The sequence below is a fragment of the Acytostelium subglobosum genome (genome assembly GCF_000787575.1).
Source record: "Acytostelium subglobosum LB1 DNA, scaffold: scaffold8, whole genome shotgun sequence".
Lineage (NCBI taxonomy): Eukaryota > Evosea > Eumycetozoa > Acytosteliales > Acytosteliaceae > Acytostelium > Acytostelium subglobosum.
In genome coordinates this window covers 76,668-87,979 of record NW_012236525.1, presented here as the reverse complement: position 1 = coordinate 87,979, position 11,312 = coordinate 76,668, and the positions used below count along the sequence as shown (strand labels likewise).

The following is an 11,312-nucleotide window of genomic DNA, read 5'->3' as shown; positions in this document are numbered from 1 at the left end:
ATTCAAAATTCATGGTCATTAACACCAACCATCTAACTAACTAACCAACTGTTGGGAGTTATTGATGTTACACGCGTACTCCCATATTCTTATTGCGTGTCCATCAATCAATTCTCCATCCACACACACTCACCATCAATCCAATATGAGTACATTACTCCTATGCAACAATAACAACAACAACAATAACACTATCATCATCCAGTCAGTCAGCCATCCATCACAACAGGTACGAATAATAATTTAAATTATTACTTATCACCTCAATTGGTATGCCCATCAATCAATTAACATCATCACTCAAACACACTCCTCTATGTGATCACCAATAACAAACACTACGTCTGTTGTTCCTGCTCATCACTCTCATCACTCCCATCACTTTATCAATCAATCACCATATCCTCACTCGCTCACTCGTTCAATCCAATCATACTTAATATTATTATGACAGACAATGATTTAACTAACAATAACAATAATAATATTTACAACATATATAAATACAATTGATAATATATAGACAGCGAGTGGAAACTAACAACATAATAGTCAGTTAGTCAACACACTTGAGCCAATTCCAAAGCCAATCAACCAAACAGTGAATATTATAATTCAACTTTCTATTCTTATTCAGGTAATACACTTTTTGGAACTTGTGTAAAGGGGGTGTTCATTTGATCAGGGTCCTGATCAAAGCTTGAACAAGAATGTGACGTCACTCACAGGGGCATGCCCCCAGATCTTGTTTCAAAACCCATGACACTTCTCAACTCCATCTATCAATTCAAACTATCTCTACCCCTTTCGACTATTGATCACCCCAACACCCACGTCACCCATCACTCCTGCGATCATTCAATCAAACGCACAACCTAGATAGTTAATCAAACTAACTTAACTTGTACTTGTGTATCAAACAAACAAATAATAGAAGATAGAGAAGAGAAACACATAGAGAGACCGTCGGACAGAACAGATAAAGCGAAAGTCATAACTAGATAGATACAGAAGAACATAGAGATATAAAGAGGAGGAAGAAGAAGAAGAAGAAGAAGAATGAAGTTCTTCTCAAACATATTTAAGAAGAATAAGGATAGACAGCATTTGGATGATGCAGATGCTAATGATGAGTTGGTGGACAGTGAACAAAAGGTGATCGTGCCATCGAGGAAGTCAAAACGTAACTCGGTCGGAAGTATCTCGCCAACTGGTTCATCATCACCTAGGAGCGGCAAGAAGAATAATGACGGCAATTGTGAGCCTCTGACAGAGGAGGAAGACCCAGTGCCCACTATAATATGTATCAGTAACCTAAAGGGACTGCAAAAGTACGATAGGAAGTGGCTGACACAGAGCGGCATTAAGGACGAGGTGATCAACGACAACTTCCCCATCGTGGTCCATGTGCTCAATTTCTTGCGCCGCAAGGACTTTATTTACTACAAGTATGTTGAGCAGCCTGAACAGATCGCGCAGCTCAAGGAGATGGTTAAGGACCAGGTGCCATCAGTGGTGGTCACATCGAGCGCCTCATCACAAAACTCGCCCAACTACTCATCTTCGGATGAGGAGGATGAGGCTGGAGGTGGCCGCGCCAAGAACAATCTGTCCATACCACGCAATGCTGCCGGAAGCCAATCGCCAGGCGTCATCGTTACGTCGGCCAACACAAACTCTGGAGGACCATCATCATTCTCATTCATCTACACGGAGAACACGCGCCGCATCGACTCTGGCCGCATATTCATGTCGCCAGGTGTCTTCTTCAAGTTCCCCGAGGAGCTGGAGACCGCCACCGAGCGCATCCTCAACGAGGGCAATCCAAAGGAGCAATACAAGAACCTGGACTTTGAAGCGCGCGGCGGCTTTGGAAGTGTCTACGCCGCCAAGAACAAGAATCCACACTGTGCCAACGACAAACAGATGGTGGCACTCAAGAAGATGCCACACAGGACGTTGAAGCAGAAGCGCATGAACCTGACCGAGATCAGCTTCATGAAGTACTGTCGCCACCCAAACATCGCCGACTTTATCTGCAGCTACCAGCGCAACGACGAGCTCTGGATGATCATGGAGTTCCTGGAGGGTGGCACTCTGAGCGACGCCATCCACAACTTCACATTCTGCGAGTCCAAGATTGCGTATGTGGCGCGCGAGATACTGCGCGGCATCCACTACCTGCACGCCAATAACATCTGCCACCGCGACCTCAAGAGCTCAAACATCATGATCAGCTTGAAGGGTGACATCAAGATCATCGACTTTGGTCTGGCCATTGACTTTAGCATCGAGAAGGAGGACATACACATGTGTGGCTCGCCCTACTGGATGCCGCCAGAGCAGATCCATGGCAGGCCGCATTCCTTCTCCGCCGACATCTGGAGCTTTGGTGTGTGTGTCGTCGAGATGCTGAAGCGCCGTCTGCCCAACCACAACTCGCGTCTAAAGTCCATGGTGACGACGGCCACCGAGGGCCTGGTGCTGAGTCGCGAGGAGCACGCAGAGTGGTCCGACGAGGTCTACGATTTTGTCCACCGATGCATCCAGTTCGATCCGCAGCAGCGCGCCACGGCCGAACAGCTGCTGGAACACCCCTTCCTCACCAAGGCCTGCGATCTGAAGGATATCAAGGAGATCCTTCCAGCGCTCTTCATGTCCAACACGTTGTCCAAGCAAGGGCTGTTCTAGGGAACATTGTCCAATCTACCCATCAACATGTAATAAAGAACTCGCTAATATATATATGTATATGTATATGTATACTGTACTTCCTACCTTCTTGCCTTCCATTCATTCATTCATATGTTTGTTCGTTTGTCCGTTCGTTAGACCAGACAACACGACATCCTCTCTCCAATGGCTGACTGACTGTCTATATATTATTATTACTTCTTCTTATTCTTCTTCTTCTTCTTCTTGTCTTCGTCGTCGTCCACCAACTCTGCTTCTATCTTGGACATCTGCTCATTGTTCAACTCGTCCACGACGACCTTTGTTCCTGCGCTAGGTTTCTTCTTCTTCTTCTCTGGGTCCTCAAATCCTATCGAGTCGGCAACTAATTGATTGATTGATTGGGAGTTAGTGGAATGATTGATTAGATTGATTGATCGATTCTTACAGTCTGAGCCCAAGTTGATGGCGGCAAATGATTGATTGAGTGCGTTGTCCTTCTGAGCAACAGTGGCGTCCGCATTAGCATTGCCTTTGATGTTGCTCTGATATTGCTTCAATGTATCGTTCTAAGTAATGATGAGAATGAATGAATGAGTAAGGTTGGACTGTTGGTGATGCGATGTCTATCCAACATCATCATTTCCAACATACAAGTAATTGAGGACGGAACTGTTGCCATTCGTCACTGCCCTTCAAAAAGGTTGGCAGATAACTGTTTGGTTGATGAGTGTCAGCAGACAGTCTGATGAAGTTGAGCATCAACAGTACAACTCCCTTGGTGTCTATATCCATGAGTGATTGAGTGGTTAGAACATTGATTGGATGGATGGATGGATGGATGGATGATTCCATACCTGATTGATCGACTGTAGTATAATATTGAATGAATCGCTTTAGATGTGAGCAGAGTTGTTTGATCGATGGCAAATGATGTTCATTGAAGACCTCAATGATAAGGTTGTAGAACTTGGATTGGTACACATTGCTGAATGATTGATTGATTGGTTAGTTGATTGTCTGGACGCCAACGGGGACTTGTGTGCACAACTACTACATACTGGAATTGGAAGAACCAATCGACTAAAAGAGTCCACAGCTCTGGTGGAATGAGTGATTGAGATGCAGCTTTCTTCTTGGAGGATGCGCGCACTTTGACCATGTCTATCAGAAGGGCCAGTGCGTCGACGCGGAATGAAGTGATTGTCTTCTTGAAACTCTCATCGCTTCCCATGTCGGTAAGCAGACGACACAGGGCGGGCAATTGGTTGTTGCTGAAATAGGTTGCCCACAATGTGGTGCCAGACGATGAGAAGATTGAATCCTTCTCGGCCTGGTGCTGATTGCCAGGCTGGCTGGAAAATTCGTTCGACTTGCGTATCATGCCGGCGATGACATTCATGGCGAGATGGCGATGCTCAAAAGCGTATTTCTTGCCGCCCTCATTGGCCACGATCTTGCCGAGCGTATCAGCAAACTCCTTGTTCTGGAGATGACAGAACGGCAGGCCAATGTCTGGGCCGTGGATGTTGAGCTCCTCCACGCAACGAATCATAAACTCTGCGCAGCCTTCCAGGTCGATGAATCCAGTGTCCACATCGACTGGTCGCGTGGGCTGAGCAAAATGAGCGACGAGCATGTTGAAGAACTTGGACTTGGTCAAACCCTTCTGGATCTTCTTGGTGTCCAGAGGATTGGTCGTCTGGTACTCGGACATCTTGCGTGCGGCTCTCTTTGAGATGGCCAGCAGCATGTCCTTGATGGGTGGATGTCGCAGGTTCTCCACCAGTATCTGGAAGTATGATCGCTGTGCTGGTGAATAGATCTCGGCCAATGCATTCACCGTGTCGTATGTGAACTGATTGAATAGACACAGTATCACCTTGGCAAAGTGATGTATGTTTCCAGCTGGATCCTCTATTCTATGATGTGATGACGCTGATGTCGACAAAGATGATGATGTTGACGATGTTGAAGAAGTGCTTGTGGTCGTTGTCGATGTCGATGTACCATTGGTTCCATTGCCATTGCTATTGTTGTTATAATTGAATATCTCAAAGAGTGATGACACTGTGTGTGAATGAAGATGGTCAGTTCGTCATCACCAACATCATCCATCGTCATCATAGACTACTTACAGATGATGGGCAGACGATCCTTGGCCAGGGAGATGAGTGGCGGTGTGGGATGAACAAAGAGATTCATGACTTTGTATGACTTGAGCACCTCGGGAGGGACTTCTGCCGACGACGATGTAGTGGTCCAGTTGGTAGTCTCTACGTTCTGAACACGAGTGACACCTGGTGGGAAGTTCAACGTTATGAACGACATCAACATCTGAATCACGCCATCCTGTATCAAGAACTCCTTAAAGTTTGCATTCACTGTTGGTATCTCATTATCCAAGAATCTCGAAATGAATGAATAATACACATTAGCATGATGTTGAGATTGTACTTGTGTCGTTGATGTCGTCGTCGTCAATGCAGTTGTAGATGTTGATGTTGAAGGGACTTGTTGTTTTGTTGATGTCATGTTTGTTTGTTTGATGTTCAAAATATATAAATATATAGTTATAAGTATATAAATATAAATATATGTATATAAATATAGAATGAATGATTGAATGAATGAAGTGTGTGTGATGCGAATGTTATCGTAAATACAACAACAACATAACAACAGAGTGTGATGCGTGTCGTCTACCTTCCTTTGACCTCGTTTATTATTAGTCACGACTAATTTATCACCCCCTCTCTCCATCCTTAGACACCCAGGTTTTTCTCAATCCCAGGGTATCCTTTTGCCAACAAACACACACGCTCAATACTCGAGACACGACTGCATCAGATCTAATCGGACGACTCTTTCATTCATTCACCCACTCTCTATCTATCTGCAGAATGGTCACATTGAACTACAGTTCGAAGAAATACATACTCTATCACTCTTCTTGAATGTTGACATGGACGGTTACATAGTTCTGGACCAATTGTTGATGGACAAACAACAACAAAACAATGAACGAATGATTGAACGAATGAATAATGAATGAATGTATCGATGAATGGATGAACGACTATGATTCAAGAACTTCATGAAGTAAGTTTCGATGTTGTCATTAGGATTCAAAATATCTTATTGACTTGTACAAGCAAACTAATACAAATCATAATAAGGGGATCACATCAGATGTGATCTAGACTGTCCCGAGATTGGTCATGCGTGTAAGCATAGGTTCATTTGAAAAAGTAGGTAAGTTTAGATACGCCGCCATAAGATGGCAAAGAAGATTCAGTGCTGGGTTGGATCGGATCTTCTCATCAAACAAGATGTCGTCAAGTTGATTATTATCACTTCGTGGTTTGTGGAGTCCGTGAAACTAAGACGAAGTGGCAACGTTGGCACAAACAACATCTGTTTACACCGGTATACTTTATCCTTTCTTTGCCCGAACAGTCCAATGACCACCCAATACGACGATCAAGTAAGTAGTGTCTTTGTTGTTCTCCATCAAACCTATCCCCCCAACATCCATCCATCCTTGAATGCATCCCCACACACAAGGACCGCGGTCAACTTTTGACCAAGAACTTTTTCAAAAGGGCCATCTTCCTATTTATGGACAGGAGGACCCTTGCATTCCTGTTGAGACACTTTCAAACATCCACGGGTACGCGTGGTTGTGTTGTTGTTGTTGTTGTTGCTCCTGTTGTTGTTGCTGTTGGCAGTGACTGTTGGCAGTGACTGCCCCTGCTTTGCCAATCAAATACATTCATCGTACTATTAATAATATTTTAAAACAAGGTCACCTGTACTCACAATGGCGGTTATCGTTAGTTCCGGAGTCTACTGAGTATCCTAAGTCCATCCACAACCTTTACATTTTCGTAGGATAACCACGCATCCTCCCAAGGAGACAAGGCCATGAGTTGAAATATCTTTAAGGCCTTATCCGTGAGGCGACGCAACAGAGAGACCCCCCAACTTATATGCATGTCCTTGTCTTTGGGTATGAACGTACGTAAGTACTGGGCACATTGGGGGATGTGCATAATCTACGACTACTACTAAACATGATGTACAAGGCGTGTCCGCCTTTAGTTTGGCCACTGACTGGGCCTTGTTTGTTTGCTTGCTTACTTGCTCTTGCTTGCCTGTTGATGTTATTGGTGCTGCGTTCACGTGAAAGTAGAAGATGCTTATCAGTAACTCATTCAGATAGGATTGAATGATAGATATGATGCCCCCTCGGTTACCATTGAGCATTTAATCAAGTTGACTTGAATTATTAAGGACTCTTCCTATCCAATGGTATCATTCATTATCATCAATCATTCATTCATTCATTCTTTCAACTCATTCATTCATTCATTCAGTCATTCAACTTCCTCACCTCCAATACTGCAGGTCTCAACTGTCCTGTCCTTCATTGCCCTTCCTCAAGATCCTCAAGGATATATATTTGCGATCAGGTAAGGGTCAGGTTAGGCCTTTGCCCTCTATCATTAAGTAATCTACCCATTTGACTCCAATCAGACAGAAAATCAGATATAATTGAACAGGTATTTATACAACAGTCATCATCAACATCATCAATATCCTCTTCTGTATCAATCATTCATTCATTCATTCATTCTTCAATCTTTCATTCAATCATACATTCTTCAATCTTCAACATTGTTCATTCATTTGTTCATCCACCTTGCTCATTCATAACATGTCGTTGACCTGGTCAATTTCGTAATCATCACTATCTATCAACATCTTTTTGTCCAACAATACTGTATCCACCTTAATTAATAATTATTAATAATAATAATATTAATAATAATAATATTAATAATATATTTATATCTTTATAATATTACAACAATGGTATAACGCTTTCAAACATCATACTTTATTGCTCATTCATGTTCATACTTTACTCACAACTCTAGTGAGGGGTAAATGATGTGTTTGCTCGTTCAGTCATTCAATGTTGTGTGAACCAATGAATCAATGAACACACCCAATATCACTCATTCTAGCACATAACAACATAGATGTTAATCTCTATGGAATTGTCGCAATGTGACTTGATTGTTGTTGTTGTTTAGACCATTGGTCCAATGGAGTGGACTTTGCAAAGGTACACACACGTTCATTCGTAAAGCGTGGTATCCAACTGGGGCACGTGCATAGCGGGCAAATAGAGCCTTTGCATTCCATTTTAGGACGTCGTTAAGTAGTGTGATTAATTATTATTTGGAGTAAAACCGCACCGCCTCCTCCGCCGATCAAACAACAACAACAACAACAACAACATCATCAAATATTTGGCCGGCCGGGCACGCGGGCGACTTTAATGTGATCCTCCCCGAATCTCTAATGGTAGAGACATTGAATGGATTTATTTATTAATTCACGCACGTGTACTAAGTGGCTAATTTCCATTGTTTAAGGTGGCCTGCAGGGGCCACGACACAAACACGCTCACTCTCACCCACTACCTTGGATTGATTGATCAACCAGCACTACATTCAAAGATCAACAGTAACATTCACTGATGATTGATCAATCATCAGCACCTCTACATAATATAATATTTATACATTAATAATAATAATAATTATTTATTATGCACTCTCATTGTATGGATTGGATCGCGTGATCATACATGTTTGAGAGAGTGCCGGCCTCGCCCTGGACCTCGCCTCAGCTCGACAACAAAGCACATACTTTAACTCTACCCCTTGGCCGGTCAAGTGGACCCATTTGGTTTCACACGATCAAGTGTGTCCCCATCTATCCATGTACATGTTGTTGTTTTATGTCAGTCAGTCAGTGCAGGGCAGTGTGTATATGTTACGTGTTGTTGGGTGATACCCTTACCATTACCACCTCCACCTCCTCCATCGCGCCTCTAAACCCACATGTCCGTAAGTTCGGACCAACCAACGGTTGACTTGGCATTCCAACAACAATACCAAATAACTCTATCTCTTTCTCTCTCTTACATTAATCTACTCCATCACTCATTCACTCCCTCACCCACTCCTTCATTCACTCTCATTAAATCAATCAATCACTCATTCATTCACTCAGTCACTTACAGTCAATCTTAAATTTCTTGCCCAGACAGTACAGTCCTCAACCAACACTCAAACAGCCACTCATTCACTCGCTAACGCATTACCGTGCTCAATCCCTCCCCTAAAATCAATCAATTAGCCAGTTAGTCAGTCACCTCCTGGTGTGATCCCCTTCACTACCACTTCAATTTAACTCTGATCAGAGGTTGCACATGATCGCATAATTCCAACACGAACCCTCTCCATCAATATATTGAACACAAGGGATTAATTCCATCACTCCACAATCGATCAACTAATCAATCAATCAATAATTAATCAGTTAGCTAATCCGTGGCCTTTATTAAGCCCTCAATCATCCAGACAACCAACCAGACGGACAACATTCGAGCCATCAATCAATCCCTCCTCCATCCCTTTACATGACATATATTATTGATCGACCTCGATCTCATTGCTCTCTACATTATTGGAACCATGACCACTCCATTCCAGAATGTAAGTCAATCTCAAACCTATATATTCTAGTGACAGTCGCTTACCAACTCTATCCATCACCTCAATCAATCAATCATTAATTATTTAATTAATTAATTATATAGGTAGCAACTAAATATGATCAGTTAAAGGAAACGAGAGGGATGCCAAAGGGCAGTGGTAATAATGATGGTGGACCTGGTACAATGTCAACAACTTCATCAACACAATCATCTCAACATTTCCATCCATATCCAAGCTCACTCCATCAAATATATACCGACTCACATCAACATCAACAGCAACAACAGAGACAACAAACAATACCGACGACGACTCATCATCACCACCTCCTTCACAATCAATCACCGCTATCACCGCTACATCAACATCCGACATCATTTTCAACTTCTGGAGGCCATAAATCAGACTCCTCCTCCCACCAACAGCAACAACAACATCAACAACATAACCAACAACAGGCGCAACATCAACAACAACAACAACAATATTTTACCTATCCTGGCACGCAGTTTACCGGAACCAATCCATATCAATTCGCACCTTCCTCCAATAATAGCATTTCACAAGAGATCCCTGGCGCACCCCAGCAGCAGCAACCGCATCAGCATGGGCTGCTTCCGTCGTCGGACTCACCCACACCACCCTCATATATTGGGTCTCACAACTTCTACCTAGGCGCAACACAACAGCCACAACAACAGTCCTTCTCCAATCAACCAGCATTCAATCCACATCACCAACACCTTCACCATCAGAGTCTGAATAGTAGCCGTCCTTCGATTGATAACACAGGTCTCCTTTCACCCTTGGGATATCCGACCAACCCTTTCCAAGTGTTGTCCACCGGTCCATTTCTCCCTGGCGGTGGTGGCGGCGGACTCTCCACCATGCCAACGCGCCATCAACAAGCCATTACCTCGAGCAGCAAGTCATCACAGGAGCGTAGCGCAAAGAAACCACCAGGTCCCACTTCAACCGAGTTGCCCTTGTCACGAGTCGGAAGCCCCACCGGAGACCAATTTATCCCAGATGGCGCCGATCACAATCGAACTTTGATGAATATTGAACAACATGGTCAGCTTCAAGCAATGTTCCAGCCTACGTATACGTCACCACTCCACAGGCTGACGCCAGTCCAGACAGACGCCCACCAGACAACTCACCAACATCAACCTATTCAACAGACGACGATGGATCGCAAGAGTAGGTGGCGACCGAGCCAGCGCGAGAAGGACATGTTGGACTCAATGTTTGCGCGCCAACAATATCCGAACAAGGAGGACAAAATTGAGATAGTCAAAGTGCTCAACTATAAGGTGAACATGGAACAGGTGTCGCGTTGGTTCAAACACAAGCGCGAGAATATGGTGCAAAAGGGCGAGTTCCAGTACAAGCAGAACCCCTCGCAGAAGTTCATGCCGCGCGAGGTCACAATGCTGGAGGAGCAATTCAACTTGGAGTCGTATCCGAGCGGCGCCAAGGTCAAAGAAATGGCACAGACTCTACGCGTGTCCGAAACCAAGATCCGAAATTGGTTCAAGGCCAAGCGAGGCAAACTGCAACGACGCGGTTTGTTCCAGTACAAGCCAAAGGTTGGCGGGTCGAACACCAGCCACCACCGACAGCATTTAACTTCCTCCAGCGATGAAGATGAGGTCGTTGACGAGGACAATCAATCACCGACTACAAGTACAACTAGTACTACTAGTACTACTACGACTACTACAACAACAACCACAAACACCAATACCAACACGCCATTATCATCATCAACGACAACAATACCAATATCATTCAAGCCCATGGGAATGCTATATCAGCATCAACTCCAACAACAACAACAACAAAATTGTGGTATCAATGGAAGGGGATATCTAAGCCAGAGTACATCCTCTTATGACGACAATGAAGACGACAATGAAGGCGACGAGGTTGACCAAGAGGGCACTTCAGAAGAGGACCAAGATAATAATGACGACGAACAACAACTACAACAACAACAACAATATCAACATCAACATCATCAACAAAACAATCAATCCAGCGATGGATAAATAATAT

The 11,312-nt window shown here is 43.8% G+C and overlaps 3 protein-coding genes across 3 annotated transcripts; 2 read left to right on the top strand and 1 right to left on the bottom strand.

Annotated features, from left to right (window-relative positions):
* Window positions 1-1,059: 1,059 nt before the first annotated feature.
* SAMD00019534_044210 (hypothetical protein) lies at window positions 1,060-2,691 on the top strand (the record flags this gene model as incomplete). Its single annotated transcript, XM_012899911.1, has 1 exon — window positions 1,060-2,691. One exon carries the CDS (start codon window positions 1,060-1,062, stop codon window positions 2,689-2,691), a length of 1,632 nt encoding a protein of 543 aa, XP_012755365.1.
* Window positions 2,692-2,888: 197 nt separating this feature from the next.
* SAMD00019534_044200 (hypothetical protein) lies at window positions 2,889-5,208 on the bottom strand (the record flags this gene model as incomplete). The annotated part of the gene is made up of 6 exons (XM_012899910.1): window positions 2,889-3,058; window positions 3,122-3,242; window positions 3,328-3,458; window positions 3,531-3,661; window positions 3,735-4,743; window positions 4,812-5,208. The coding sequence occupies 6 exons, from the start codon at window positions 5,206-5,208 to the stop codon at window positions 2,889-2,891; spliced, it is 1,959 nt and encodes a 652-aa protein (XP_012755364.1).
* Window positions 5,209-9,227: 4,019 nt separating this feature from the next.
* Window positions 9,228-11,305, top strand: SAMD00019534_044190 (hypothetical protein; the record flags this gene model as incomplete). The annotated part of the gene is made up of 2 exons (XM_012899909.1): window positions 9,228-9,248; window positions 9,353-11,305. The coding sequence occupies 2 exons, from the start codon at window positions 9,228-9,230 to the stop codon at window positions 11,303-11,305; spliced, it is 1,974 nt and encodes a 657-aa protein (XP_012755363.1).
* Window positions 11,306-11,312: the final 7 nt, after the last annotated feature.